At 37.0% G+C, this 13,011-nt stretch overlaps 1 protein-coding gene across 5 annotated transcripts in view; it reads right to left on the bottom strand.

Moving 5' to 3' along the window:
- Positions 1 to 3,269: 3,269 nt before the first annotated feature.
- Positions 3,270 to 13,011, bottom strand: part of chd4b (chromodomain helicase DNA binding protein 4b) — a 32,894-nt gene continuing 23,152 nt past the window's right edge. For 4 of the 5 annotated variants that reach the window (XM_028012546.1, XM_028012544.1, XM_028012547.1 and 1 more), the window contains exons 31-40: positions 12,583 to 12,727; positions 12,327 to 12,483; positions 11,934 to 12,019; positions 11,622 to 11,856; positions 10,406 to 10,462; positions 8,832 to 9,002; positions 8,648 to 8,756; positions 7,575 to 7,707; positions 7,290 to 7,485; positions 3,270 to 4,167 (exon numbers count right to left, since the gene is read on the bottom strand). In XM_028012546.1, coding sequence (XP_027868347.1) covers positions 3,965 to 4,167; positions 7,290 to 7,485; positions 7,575 to 7,707; positions 8,648 to 8,756; positions 8,832 to 9,002; positions 10,406 to 10,462; positions 11,622 to 11,856; positions 11,934 to 12,019; positions 12,327 to 12,483; positions 12,583 to 12,727 — 1,492 coding nt within the window. In that variant the 3' untranslated portion in view covers positions 3,270 to 3,964. The remainder of the gene's footprint in view (positions 4,168 to 7,289; positions 7,486 to 7,574; positions 7,708 to 8,647; positions 8,757 to 8,831; positions 9,003 to 10,405; positions 10,463 to 11,621; positions 11,857 to 11,933; positions 12,020 to 12,326; positions 12,484 to 12,582; positions 12,728 to 13,011) is intronic. The other variant, XM_028012545.1, reaches the window with a different exon arrangement.

Genomic DNA, 13,011 nt, shown 5'->3' with positions numbered 1-13,011 from the left:
TATAGTGCAACAACTTGCCCCAATAAGTCATCTCGGAATAAACACAGCTGATCTTTGAAGGCCTCAGAGGTTTGTTAGAGAACATTGGTGAACAAAAAACATCATGAAGACCAAAGAACACCGCAGACAGATCAGGGATGAAACGTAAACAAGGTAGTAGCTCAGCTACAAATATAAACAAACACTCAAATCTGACCTTTAAAGAAGAGCATCAAGAAGGAAGCCATCGGTTAAGTACAGCCATAAATAGTCCAGCAAGCCTCTAGAAGACGATGATACTAAAGTTAAACCTTTAGGCCTTCACTCTTAATGCTGTAAGGAGAGAAACTGCTACTCAGGCCATCCTCACTGAGACACGGTGGTGGCAGCATCCTCCTGTGGAGGTTAGGGCTGGCAGATATGGCTGAAAAACATGTCACCATATAAGTGTTTCATATCGGCCGATGTTGATAATTATTGATTCGTTTTTTTTGTTTTAAATATGTAAAATACTATCAAACTGTTTATTTCCTTTCCTGTCTTATCCACAGTTTTCACTCTGCGCTGTTTATTTTTATTTTTAAGCAATTATGACGGACAGTGGTGAAACCTTAAACTACTAATGCATAAGTTACTCGATAGGTTGTTGCTAGGTAACCACAAGCTACTCTTCAAGTTGTTGCTAGGTAACCAAAGAACAACTGAATTAGTTGGTGCCGCTCACTTTGCTTAATTCAAAATTCAAATTTATAAATACTTTATTGATCCCAAAGGAAAATTAAATGTTGTAATTCATATTAATTCAAATCGTTCAGAGTTATTGTAGGATAGTGGTGGCTGTTGGCAGAAAAGATCTCTGTAGCGGTCTGGATTATAGTGAATTTGAAGAAGCCTCTGACTGAAGACCCTCTGTTTTCCCAAGACAGTCTCATGAAGAGGGTTGTCCATAATGTTTTAGATTTTATTAAATACATAAACAGATTAATTTAAGAGAGGTTGAGTGGCTAAAGCTTTTCCTCTGACCACACCTGGTTAGGGCTCGTAGACGGCGGTAGCCAGCTTAGAAACCGTCCCATACCTCCAGCCTCCTGACGTGTTGATCAAATTACAGACTTTGCACCACATGATTTATATCACTATGTCATAAACAGTGTTTCCCCTCCTACCGGAGAAACAAGAAAACGCACAAAAGAGGAGATGCTAACATACATGATGCTAGGCAACATGACGACGCTGCACTGTCTCCATGGTTACTAATGGTTATAAGCGTACCTTCTACGTAATGCGTTATTTGATATCTTCCTAATCATACTTACTTATAATGTAAGTTTAAAAACGTTAGTTTTCTTACCTTGTAAAAAGTGTTCGCCGCAAATCTGCAATTTCACCGAGGGCTGAGGAGTCCTTATGATTGACGGCTGCTATCCATCGCCGCCATCTTTTTTCATTAAAAGTTATAAAATAAAATGACAAATTTGGTTTGCATTCTTGTCTGTTTATGCAGCCGACCGCGCAGCACGCTATGACCATTTTAAAGTGAAGTCAACTGAATAGAAGCGATATTAGATCAAAGATGTCTGATTTAGAGTAGATTTGTTGTTTTGACGTCTGTCATGGCGGAGTGGGCGGAGTTCTAGAGAGCGTGACGTCACGGGCAAAGGGTCATATTGGTTAGGCTACCAGATATATCATCTCTTGATAATGATCATGTGTCTATCGCGATATATATTATTGATTTATTGTACAGCGATGGTGGGGATTTTTTTCTTCTTCTGTAGGAACAGGGAAGCTAAAACTGTTAGAGGTTTCAGAGGAGTTTAAACTTGTCCTTCAGGCAGAATAATGATCCTAAAATAAAATAGTGTAAATTAAAGAATATTTGGCTACATTCACAGGAGGTATTCTTGCTGAAATCCATATATTTAAAAAATAAAAATAAAAAATTGCCTGGTCATTCATAACACTAGCTAAACCCAATCATACTCTGTGTGAACAGTTTACATTTCCAAAGCCATATGCACAGAAGAACACAGACGTCACACAGCAGAGCTTTGTTATTATTACACATTTGAATAAAATAAGTTTATGGATCTATTTTAAAGTTTACTCAGCAAGGGGAGCCGACCATATTGTCATGAGACCATAACAACAAGAGGGAAGCTAATAAAAAGAAAGCACAACTAATGGCAATGACCTTTTGTGGAGAATTAAGAGCAACTTCTGTAGAGAAGCGTGCTTGGATTGAGCCAAGAGTGGTGGGATTGTGATTTGATGCAGTGACACAGACCTCTTTCATAAGTTCATAATTATAATTTTCAGCCATTGTTTGCGCCCTGAGTTATAACATCTGTCTTTTTCTGCTGACATCAATAACATAAAAGTTGTATAAAATGCGTCATATCCATTCAGACTGAAAACCAGTTAATTTCCATATATGGAAGTGGCACAGATCAGATTTTTTTTAAGGTGAAAAGATCAGAATTGGGACGTTCAGACTGCAGTGAAAAAGTCGGCTATATGTCATATATGGGCAAAAGACGGCAGATTTGAGTTGCATTTACCTGCTTTGTGAACATAGCTTTTGTGTGCTAAAATGGTCCAGTTAAAGTACCGTAAAGGCCTAGTGAAGTTACCACCTCTGGATTTTTCTGGTGCAGAATTATAACGCATGAACTTATGAAATAAAAGTCGAAAGTTCATAATTATAATTTTCAGTCGTTTAGAGAATTATGAATAAGTTTGAGGCATTTTGCAATAAAAAAATGGGCAGAGTTCGGTCTCTAGATGTGCAAACCTGGTAGAGACGTACAAAATACTTCCAGCTGAAGAGCAAAATACCCAATTCTTGTGTTGCAACATATGAGAAATGATTGTGGGATATAAATATTAATTATTAAAAACAGACGCAAACATAAATACCTTTAGGATGATGCTCATCCTCAGAGAGGAGTCGGTGCTCCACAGGTATAAATACCTGACAAGAAATTTTAAGTTTCTTCTTATAATTTGTCTCCTACAAAAGCACAAAAGTTACTTTATTTTGTAAAAAATTAAGAAATTTTATTATGTACAGATTTGAATAAAGAAATAAAGGAATAGAAGGAATAATGAGAAACATTTGACTTTTTTATTGTAGGTCATAAAAACAAACAGCGACAATAAAAACAACAAGGTTGTAACAATAATATTTTATAAGGTGAAACATAACAGACAATAAGAAAAATTAAATAAACTCAAAAGATTGTTATCTTTCCCAAAAATTGTCCAATGTACCAAAAAGCAAATGGAGATGGTTTTATTTTATTTATTTTCTTTTAGCATTTGAGGAAAAGTCTCAGTTGAGTAAATCTGTGGCTCTGTTAGGAATGTAATGGTTCTGGTTGTGGTGTGTGCACAAAGAACTGGTCCCAGTTCAGCTCACCTAATGGGCCAGCTGGGAGGACGGAAAGGAGAGGAGGTAAAAGACCTGACGCATCGATGGCGAGTCGCTCTGCAGTAGAGACGCACGGTAACCCGCCTCGCCTGAAACACACTTACACCCATCAAACGTACCGGTGCCGACTCAGAGACAACATGGCGGCTTCTAACAAAAACACTGGGAGTTTCGCAAGATCCTACAGGTGAAAGTGAAGCAGTAAAATCCCCCCGTGACCTAAAAGTTAATACAGAGAACTGGGACGCCTCAAACATGATCGGTTTAATGACACACATATGTATAACAAGCGTTGGAGCCTGCTGTCGGGACAGGAGCTGCCTGCATGTCAGTGCTCAGGTGATCCCAGAAGGAGAAATGCTTGGATATAGATTCCCGTCATTTATCTACATTTCCAGTCCTTCTATAAACTCCGGCTGCTGTCCGCAAGTGCAGAGCAACGACTGTGTTGTACAAGGTGGGTAAAATAAATGACATCTGCTACATGGAGGTGAGGTGAGCGTGACTAGCCTCAGTCAGTGAGCGAGATGGAAAAAAGTGCGATGGGATTGGTCAGCGCGGCACCTGCATTTGCTGTGAAGTCTGGGACTGGTTCTGAGCCGTGACGTCGGGCCCCCGGCTGGCCAGGCGGCTCAGGATGTTCCTCTCGGACATTTGCAGCCGCACGGCCACGGGGGGTATCCTGGCGATGGTGGCTGGCAGACGAGTGACGTCGGCCTTCATGTCGCTCAGCAGCTCCTCCAGCTGTTTGAGGACTGGAGACGAAGCAGAGCAACAATGATGGCTTATTATCGCCACTAAAAAAACAAAACTAACAAGAGCAGATAAAATAAACACATACATAAAGGGGGGTATTATCTATTTTTCATGGGCATAATGCCATTTCATAAAACAACCAAGCTACACTGCAAAAACACAAAATCTTACCAGAAATTTTTGTCTAGTTTCTGTATAAATATCTAAGTTCACTTGAAATAAGACAAAACCTATAAGTAGCTTTTCTAAACGAAACAAGAGCTTGTTTTAAGTCAGTACCTCCTTAAAATTTATGAAAAAGTACAAGTTCCACTGGCAGATTGTTTCACTTGTGTGAAAAATATCTTGTTATAAGTGAAATAATCTGCCAATGGAACAGGTACTTATTAATCAATATAAAAGAATTACTGACTTAAAACAATCTCCTATATCCTGATGAAAAGTTAGTTGTAAGTTGGTTTTGTCTTATTACTAGTTACTGGTTTCTATGTTTTTATGACCTTTTATTTTTGTGTTTTTATGATATAAAGCACTTTGAACTGCCTTGTTGCTGAAACATTCTTAATAAACTCGACTGATTAAGATTTAGTATTTCTGCAGTGTTGTAAACTGCCCTGAGATTTACTAATCAGTTATTACTATTTAAACATATTAACTCAGTTTTATCTAAACCCTGACAAGTTGGGAAACTCTTGACTTTTCACTTCTCAGAAAGTTTAAATCAAAAACTTATTTCACTTATAAGACATTTTTCACCGTGTGTTAAATAAAATAACCCACCAGTGGAACAAGAACTCTTTTTTTAATCAATTTTAAGGAATTATTTACCTAAACCAGGCTCATATATCTTGTTGAAAAGCTAATTGTAAGTTAATTTTGTCTTATTTAAAGTGAAGTAAGATATTTGCACAAGAAAGTAGAAACTACAAAAACAAAAACACTTGGTGACATTTTGTGTTTTTGTTGTCGTAATTATTACAGGTTTCTGCAGATTTCACCAACTCAAATTTAAGACTTTTTAAGACCATTACGAATTAACTTTAAGATCTGTATCATGACAGAAACGTATAAAATAATAATCTACAGCCAAAAATATCTGATATGGTGTACAGCCGTGAATCAAGGTGAGACCTGGACTTGTCAGTGTTTCAGTTTCTGCTTCAGAAATTGTGACGCTGTTGTCACGCTCCGTCCTTTATCATTTTACTGCCATCAAATCTAAAAGTGCAACAGTATTTTCTGGCATTTAAAAGGGTTCCTTCTTTAAAAAAATATTTTCAGTGAACATGAGGCGAATGTATTATAATTTCTGCAACACAACCATGCAGAATGGAGAAGTTGGTAATTATATATACCCACGTTTTGTAAACATGAGATCACTGTGACAACAGACACATCCTAATATTAATTTGTAACTGACCAAAATCTACAAAACACAGTAGGATAGTCATTTCCCTTTTTTTTTGCCTTGCAGCATGTAACTTACACATCTGCACACACATTTCTGTAAACAGATTATTTGTTAGAAATAAAGGTCAGTATCAAAGAGGAGTCTTCCCTACATTCTGACATTTAGGGTGACATTTGTCAGTAATGAAAATAATTATCACATGCAACCTCCTCTTCTCTCTTTTAACGCCTCTGCATTGTTGCATTTCATTAAATTAGTACCGTCTTCCACTACAGCAGAAGTCATTTTATGTCTACCTGCGGAGCCTGTCGTCGACACCGTGCAAATTGAACCGTACTGAATGGACAGCTTCCTGCATCTCTGTTTAGAAGTATTTAATGAATGGAAGTGCATATGAAAGAAACTTCAAAACACAAGTTTCACACATTTAAACAACTAATTTTTTCCATCGAGGTGATTAGACTCCTTTACAGAAAAAAAGAATCAAATCTAAATGTGGTAAGATGTGAAGCTAATGATTGCACACCTGTGAATTTTACCTGTAAGTTATAAATTTTCACACGAATAAACACAGAAAATTAATACAATGACACCTGAAACAGAAATAAAAAAAAAAATAATTCTCTATTTTGATCCATTCAAATTCAAAATTTTAATTACTTAAACTAGTTGAAACCGAACTGGGCAGTCTTTGCTTCACTAAAAAATAAAAATACAGTTTGTTTTTTGTGAAGCTTTAATTATATTGGTGGAAAAACACCAATTATTATTATTATTTTTATTTTTTCAGAATGAAAGCTGCAAACAGACTGGTTTTTGATAGACTGGATTATTTTACACTTTATGATGTTTTTATATTTTCATGGTATGAATCAATTTGCTGCACAAATAAACTTGATTGATTAGCTTGCAGCGAGTAGCTTGGGGTCTTTCTGCATTGATTTTCCATGTTTTGCATTCGTGGTTCTTCTCCAGGTATTCCAGCCTCCTCCAAAAGTCCAAAAACATGTTGATTATTCTACATTGCCTTTACAGGTATCAGTGTGTGTGTGCTTGTCTTGTATGTCTGTGTTTTCTAATGATCTCTAGAGAGAAACACCAACACCTCAGCACCCTTGCAAGAACAGGCAGGTACAAATGATGGATGAAACGAAGATTTGGCTTTCAGTAAAAATAATAGTAACAGATTTGATTTATAAACGCTGTACATTAATAAAGATTAAAAACAACGGCAATAATAAGAAATTAGGAAAATATTAGTCATTAAAAGCAATTTAAAAAAGCAAACTGTTCTAAAGAAACAACAAATATTTTGGGGGGAAAAAAAGTGGATTTGGTTCTTGTTTATATTCAACATTTTTATTTTTGCTCTAATCTTGTTTACATTGTTTATTTTTAATGATCCTAATAAAAACCAAGCTTGCTTGTTTTTGGTCAGTATTGATATTTTTCACCTAATCCACACTGTGCCTTTGTACATTTTTATGCCCATTTGTTCTGTTCACATTGAGATTTTCTTTACTGAATGCCTTTTTCCTCCCCTGGAGAATATCTGAAGCATCAAAGCAGCACCTATTTAAGGCAAATTTAATTATCCTCACTTCTTTTTATTCTTACATAAATGGAATAAGAGCATTCACAGACCACAGAAGTGGTAAAATGTGAGGATGTCTATACAGGAAACACATACAGGCTCCATGCAAACTTTACCTTTATGCAGCACTGCATTGGCAGGCTTGTTTCCAGACATGGACTCTTTGCTGAGGTGCTGATGGGACTCTGCGAGACACTCCACCTCGCTGAAGCGAGTGTTGAGGGCCATGGAGGGGTGAGCCGGGTCCTCTGTCATGTTCAAGTAGGCCGCCCTGCGCAGCTGCTCCTCGATCACCAACGCCTGCTCCAGTAGCTTTAGGAAAAAACAAACCAGAAACACTCAGTGAGGCGTGACACGAGCAGGCCTGAACTCTTTGCAGTTACTTAGAAAGTTTGTTTCACCTTGAACCTCCGAGCCAGAAACTTGTTCTTGATCTCCAGGAAGTTCCCTCTGCTCATTTCCCCTTTGAAGGGCTCGTTGATGATGGCAAACCTCACATCGTTCTGCACATCCTGCCATCGAGCGTAGCCGTGTCTGTGACATGAGAGTCAAGGGCAACAGCAACAAAACTGTAGTTTCTGGACAAGCGAGAGGGAAGACATTTTATGTGGCTTTTAAGGATGATTTCTGAATCCAAAAAACATGGATAACTATTACCTCCTATGAAAGTTCAAATAAAAGCTTTTCTTAATTACATGTTAGTGTAATTATTTAAAAGGGAACTATTACGCAAAACTCACATTTTGCACATTTTTGTTTTTTCGTTTGGATCTGAAATGCTCTTAAAAACAGCTCAAGCGCTTAGAAAAATAAAAGCAAAACAACAACAAAAAACACCCAGCTGTCTTTGGAAATAACTGAATGTTTTTTGGTGTCTGGAAAACAAGCCAGTTCAAAAACTTCCCGATTGTTGAGTCACACTGTGCCGTCACCTAGCAACACCAGCAGAGCTCCAGCAAGTTTGGTCAGCTGGATTTACCGCTGTATTCGCTGTACAATGGCTGCTGGAAAAACAAGTGTTTTGTTGTTGATTTACCATTCAGAAATCACTTCCTGCATTCTTGTTGGTTGTGCAGGAGGCTCCATTTCTGCTTTTCAAAGATGTACGGTTGTATAATTACAATAGAATATACTTTATTGATTGAGTATCTGTTTGCAGGCATTTTCACGTGGGAGTGTTAACGTTGAGTTGGGGGGGCCTGGCCAGCAGCAGCTTATTTTGATTTAAAGTGACAAGATTTTAAAACAGCTCTTTCTGAAAAAAGGACAAAATAGACAGAACTGACCAGACTAAAATCTCATCATCTGAGAATGATTTTGTGCAAAACACTTAACATGTTTTGTAAAGCCCCTATACTTCTCCTAACCTGTTCATTGAAGCACAATAGGTCACCATTAAGACAAGAATTAGGTTTTTAAAATGCCAGCAATCACTCATAAAACTGTTTTGCTAATAAATGTCTTTAAAAGATACTGTATGATTCCAGCCAACAGCCAGTAATCATGGCGACGGTGCCATATCTCATAAGTCTTCTTGGTGACGGTGGCGGCCCTCTCTTCATTCTGCCACAGGGAGTGAAGCTCTGGGAAGAAGGGCAGAAAGGTCAAAGAGACAGACAGGAAATAGAAAAAAAAAAGAAGAAGGAAAGTGCGTCCACCTGTGAAACCACCGTCTGCGATGTTGAACATGAACCTCTGCTTGGAGGCTTTCTTCTTCTCCTCACTGATGTTAACCGCAGATGCAGCTGTTCCTCCCTCTTTGCCGTTCTCGCCATTCTGCAGTTTTCCACAATCGTCTGTTTTTATCCCGTCTTTCTCCTCCTTTTGCTCTGCAACGTGTAAAAAACCCATCAGTACTCTTCAAGAAAAAGAGAGGCGACACATTTGGTTGCAAATACAAAGAAAAACAAAAATATAGATATATTTTTTATTTTTGGTTGAATTGGTGTCCCCAATAATTCACATCTTTCCTGTGCAAAGACATGAATGTTTTATTGTCCATAAAACACAACAAGAGTTAAGACTCCAGCTTCCACCTCAGCTGAATGCAGTTTTTACTATACTTTGGTTTGTCCGTTTACCAGCTCAGATTTATTAGACTAGCACTATTGTAGTCGAGGTTCTGCTTGTACTTGGCAGAACTGCCAAAACAGCATTAATGTCCATCTTCTGTATTTTGCCAAAAGCCTCCACAAAACCACCCAGTCGATGACCCATGTAGACGGGATGACAAAGGACTATTAGCCCTTAACAACAAAACATGGAACTACAGCAATGTAGAGACATAAGCTGGAATTTATCATCTCCTCCAGATTGACTGCATTTGTAATTTAAGAAACCTCTGGTATATTTACACGAATCACATGGTTGATGTGGGTGTCGCCCACTAGTGTAGGCGTATGTCCACCAAACCTTCGCAATAAAAGCTTTGAAAATTAAAGAACATTCTGTGTATGTTAGTGGGACAGGAGGCATGTGAGCTAATAAAGTAAAATAAACAAAAATAAAGATGTGATTATTATTATTATTAATAATGTTTTATAATCATTAAGAAAATTCTAATAATATTTTATAATAAAATATTTTTATTATAATAAAAATATATGTAATAGGATGAATCATGGAATATTTTAAAATCAGGAGGATTTTATTAAAAATAAATTACATTTTCTCTGCAAGTAAAAGTGTTTAATTTTTAGAAAATCTGATAATTTAATCGTCTTAAAAAAACATCTGAGGATTTTATTTTGTAAATAAAATGTGATTTGATTAATCTGATTTGAGTAATATGATGATTATTGTTACTGCTACTATTGGCAGAACTGCCAAACCAGTATTAACGTCCATCCACACAACCATTAATAATAACAATAACAATAATGATAATAATAATAATAAATACAAACCGATTCTGTAAACAATCATTATTTTTTTGGTATTTTCAACATGAGACCATGACAAAACTGGCAGCAATCAAGAATTTTTAGAGCGAAACCTTAAAAAATTGAAGTGATTTCTAAGTTTTTGGTAAATGGCTCTTCATATTATTCTATGCATTGTTAACTGTTTCTTTTAAATTGGTGATAAGGAACTGCAGATGCACTTAAAAGTTTTGCTAATGCACCTTGCTGAGTTATATTAGACTGGAGCCCTGCATTGATGAAATCTTATAAAGTAAACTAATACTTAAACATGTATCATGAACAGCAGTGGTGAATATTTCTGTCCAAACCTTTTCTGTCCTCTGCTGGCGACGTAGTGTCCATCTTCTCATCTTTGCTGTCTTCAGCTAAAATTAACAGAAGCAGAACGAGAAGCTTATAAAGTAAAAGAGGAAGTCACAAGAGCAACATGAGGACATAGTTAAGGCGAACACTTTTCTGTTGTTGCAACTGTGCATTTCTGCTCTGAGTTTGATATATTATAAACACAAACTGTCATGCCTGAAGTTACTGTAATCCTCTGATTTGAATACTTTTGTTTATCAAACCTGCAGTGTGAGCTGGAGAAAGCCGGTACTTTCAGTTAATTTACATAGATCAGGTAAAATGCAGCCTTTTGAACTGAACTTGAAATAACAAATACAGTATTATTCCATGAACAGTGTGCATTGATAAATAATGACTCAGCTCCAGCAGGTGTCAATGTAACAGGTTAAAATCTCCCCACACGATTTAAGAGGGAGCTTACTGAAAAGCTGAGAAACAAGAAAATAAAAATGTTCTCCAATTTATCTAAGGGTTTCCCCAAAGCATTGATCGTGTAAATTATGTAATTCTAATAATTGAATGCCGTAAGATTGATCTTCATGCCGCCTTAATGAAGTACATCTTGCAAAATTAGCCCCAGCCAAGTACTGAGTAGTAGTCTGACATTTGACTTTAGCTATAAGCCATAATAATTAGAATTAACAAATATAATTGCTTGAAATGTATGCATAATATGTTTAATAAATCTATGCAAGTTTTGAACTGAATTACTGAAATAATATGTGGAAAAATGTCTTATATCTGTGAGTGAACAGTATTTTTTTTAACTTTAAAAGACTTTTGTATTTTCTAAGTTAGTTAAATGTTATAAATTGTAAATAAAACGACAGAGTAGTGCGATAAATAATAAACATGCAAAGGTGTGGGTAGAAGTAGAAACTTAATAAAACCCATCAGCAACATCACAGTTATAATCTTTTCATATTTATGAGTAATATAGCAGTATAACTTAATTCTACTCTCAGACTCTTGATTAATGCAATACATTCAATGACAACCTTACAATATTCCCACAGGTAAAAGTATTGCTGAGAGTAGATTTAATAGCACTAAGAACAATAATAATAATGATACTACTGATGCTAAAAATGCCATAATAACAACAATAACATAATAGACTATTCATTAAACAAACGTTTGAACTGTTTAATGATTTAAAGACATGTTTTACATTCTGACCTTTTGACCTGTCCTCCTCTGAATCCACTCTGCCGTCTGAACCGTCGCTCTTGTTGTTAGCAGAGGCCTCCCTCTCAGCTGCAGCCTTGCTCTTCTCTTCTTTCTCTTTGCTCATGTTCTCCCCATCTTTCTCCTTCCCTTCATCGCCTTCGTCTGTCACCCTCCTCTCTGCTCCCAGCTCTTCTTTCTTTTCAGAAGCAGGGGATTTTTCAGATTCATCTGGGATTTCAATAATCTGATGGAAAATAAAAAACAGATAAAATCATTGTCATGTCAACTAAACTGCTGATTTGAGTATAAAGTAATTCATACCTCAGGGTCCTCTCCTTTTTTAGCCACTTTGCTTTCTTCTCCTTCTCTTTTAATTTCATCCTTGTCCTCTGATTTAGACAAATCTTCTGGAAATCAGAAAATAAGTCAACACATTATGTATTTTAAATATTTAACAATAAACAGCATAATTTACATTAAGCTTTATTATGACTACTGCCACAAGAGGGCGCCAGCTCTATGAGATAAAACATCACTGTTTAGGAAAATACATCTTTCAGTGAAAAGGTATAAATTTAACTAAGGCTTTATGAAATGCTAAAACTAAGGAAGATGACAATGCATGTCAGTTATTATAGATGTGTTAGAACAAAATAAACTGAGTGTAAAACGTAACAGAGAACTAAAATCTCATAGAAGGTAGTGCGTGTTTACCTGGCACGGGAGTATTGGGCTGTGTGTCTGCAGGCGTCCCTGTGGACGGGGTTTTCGGGTCTTCACCTGCAGCCAAAGCTGCCGCTCTTTTATTTTCCTCCAGCTCTGCCATCCAGGGCATCGACCACTGACCGTTCACATGTTCAAACTCCTGAACCTGTTCAGTCAGAACCACAAGTCAGCCAGTGAGTTTGTCTCTACTTTAAGCCACAGTCAGCCTGGCCTGGAAGTGCGATCACATCTGTGTGAAGCATACTTTTTTCCTTATAAGTGACATCACTCCGATGCGAGTGAGCACGTGCTGCCTCGACAGACCCTCGCGTGGGACGCCATCTGCGAAGGTTTCTGCTCCATCGGCTCCCGGCTCACAAAGATGTCGCATAAACAGAGACACATAAGCCCTGGAGGAGGTCGAAGTGTAAACAGTAGTGAGCACTGGAAGCAGATGCAGATTTCTGCATTATTCAGATTCATATATTCTTTAATATAGTTATTTTGCAAGTACTGATTAGGATTTTTCATTTTAAATATAAATGGTAGTTATCCACCCCTTTAATCTCCACTACGTAACAGCTGATTCATCACAACGTAGCCTGTCATGAGTGCTAAGGCTAGTTAGTATAACCACCAGTGACGGCAGATAAATAGTTTTCCTGTAAGGGTAAGTTGTTACTCCGCCATTAGA

Source organism: Xiphophorus couchianus, chromosome 3 (genome assembly GCF_001444195.1).
Source record: "Xiphophorus couchianus chromosome 3, X_couchianus-1.0, whole genome shotgun sequence".
Classification (NCBI taxonomy): domain Eukaryota; kingdom Metazoa; phylum Chordata; class Actinopteri; order Cyprinodontiformes; family Poeciliidae; genus Xiphophorus; species Xiphophorus couchianus.
Note: the sequence above shows the minus strand (reverse complement) of the source record. Positions and strands in the feature narration are given on the sequence as shown.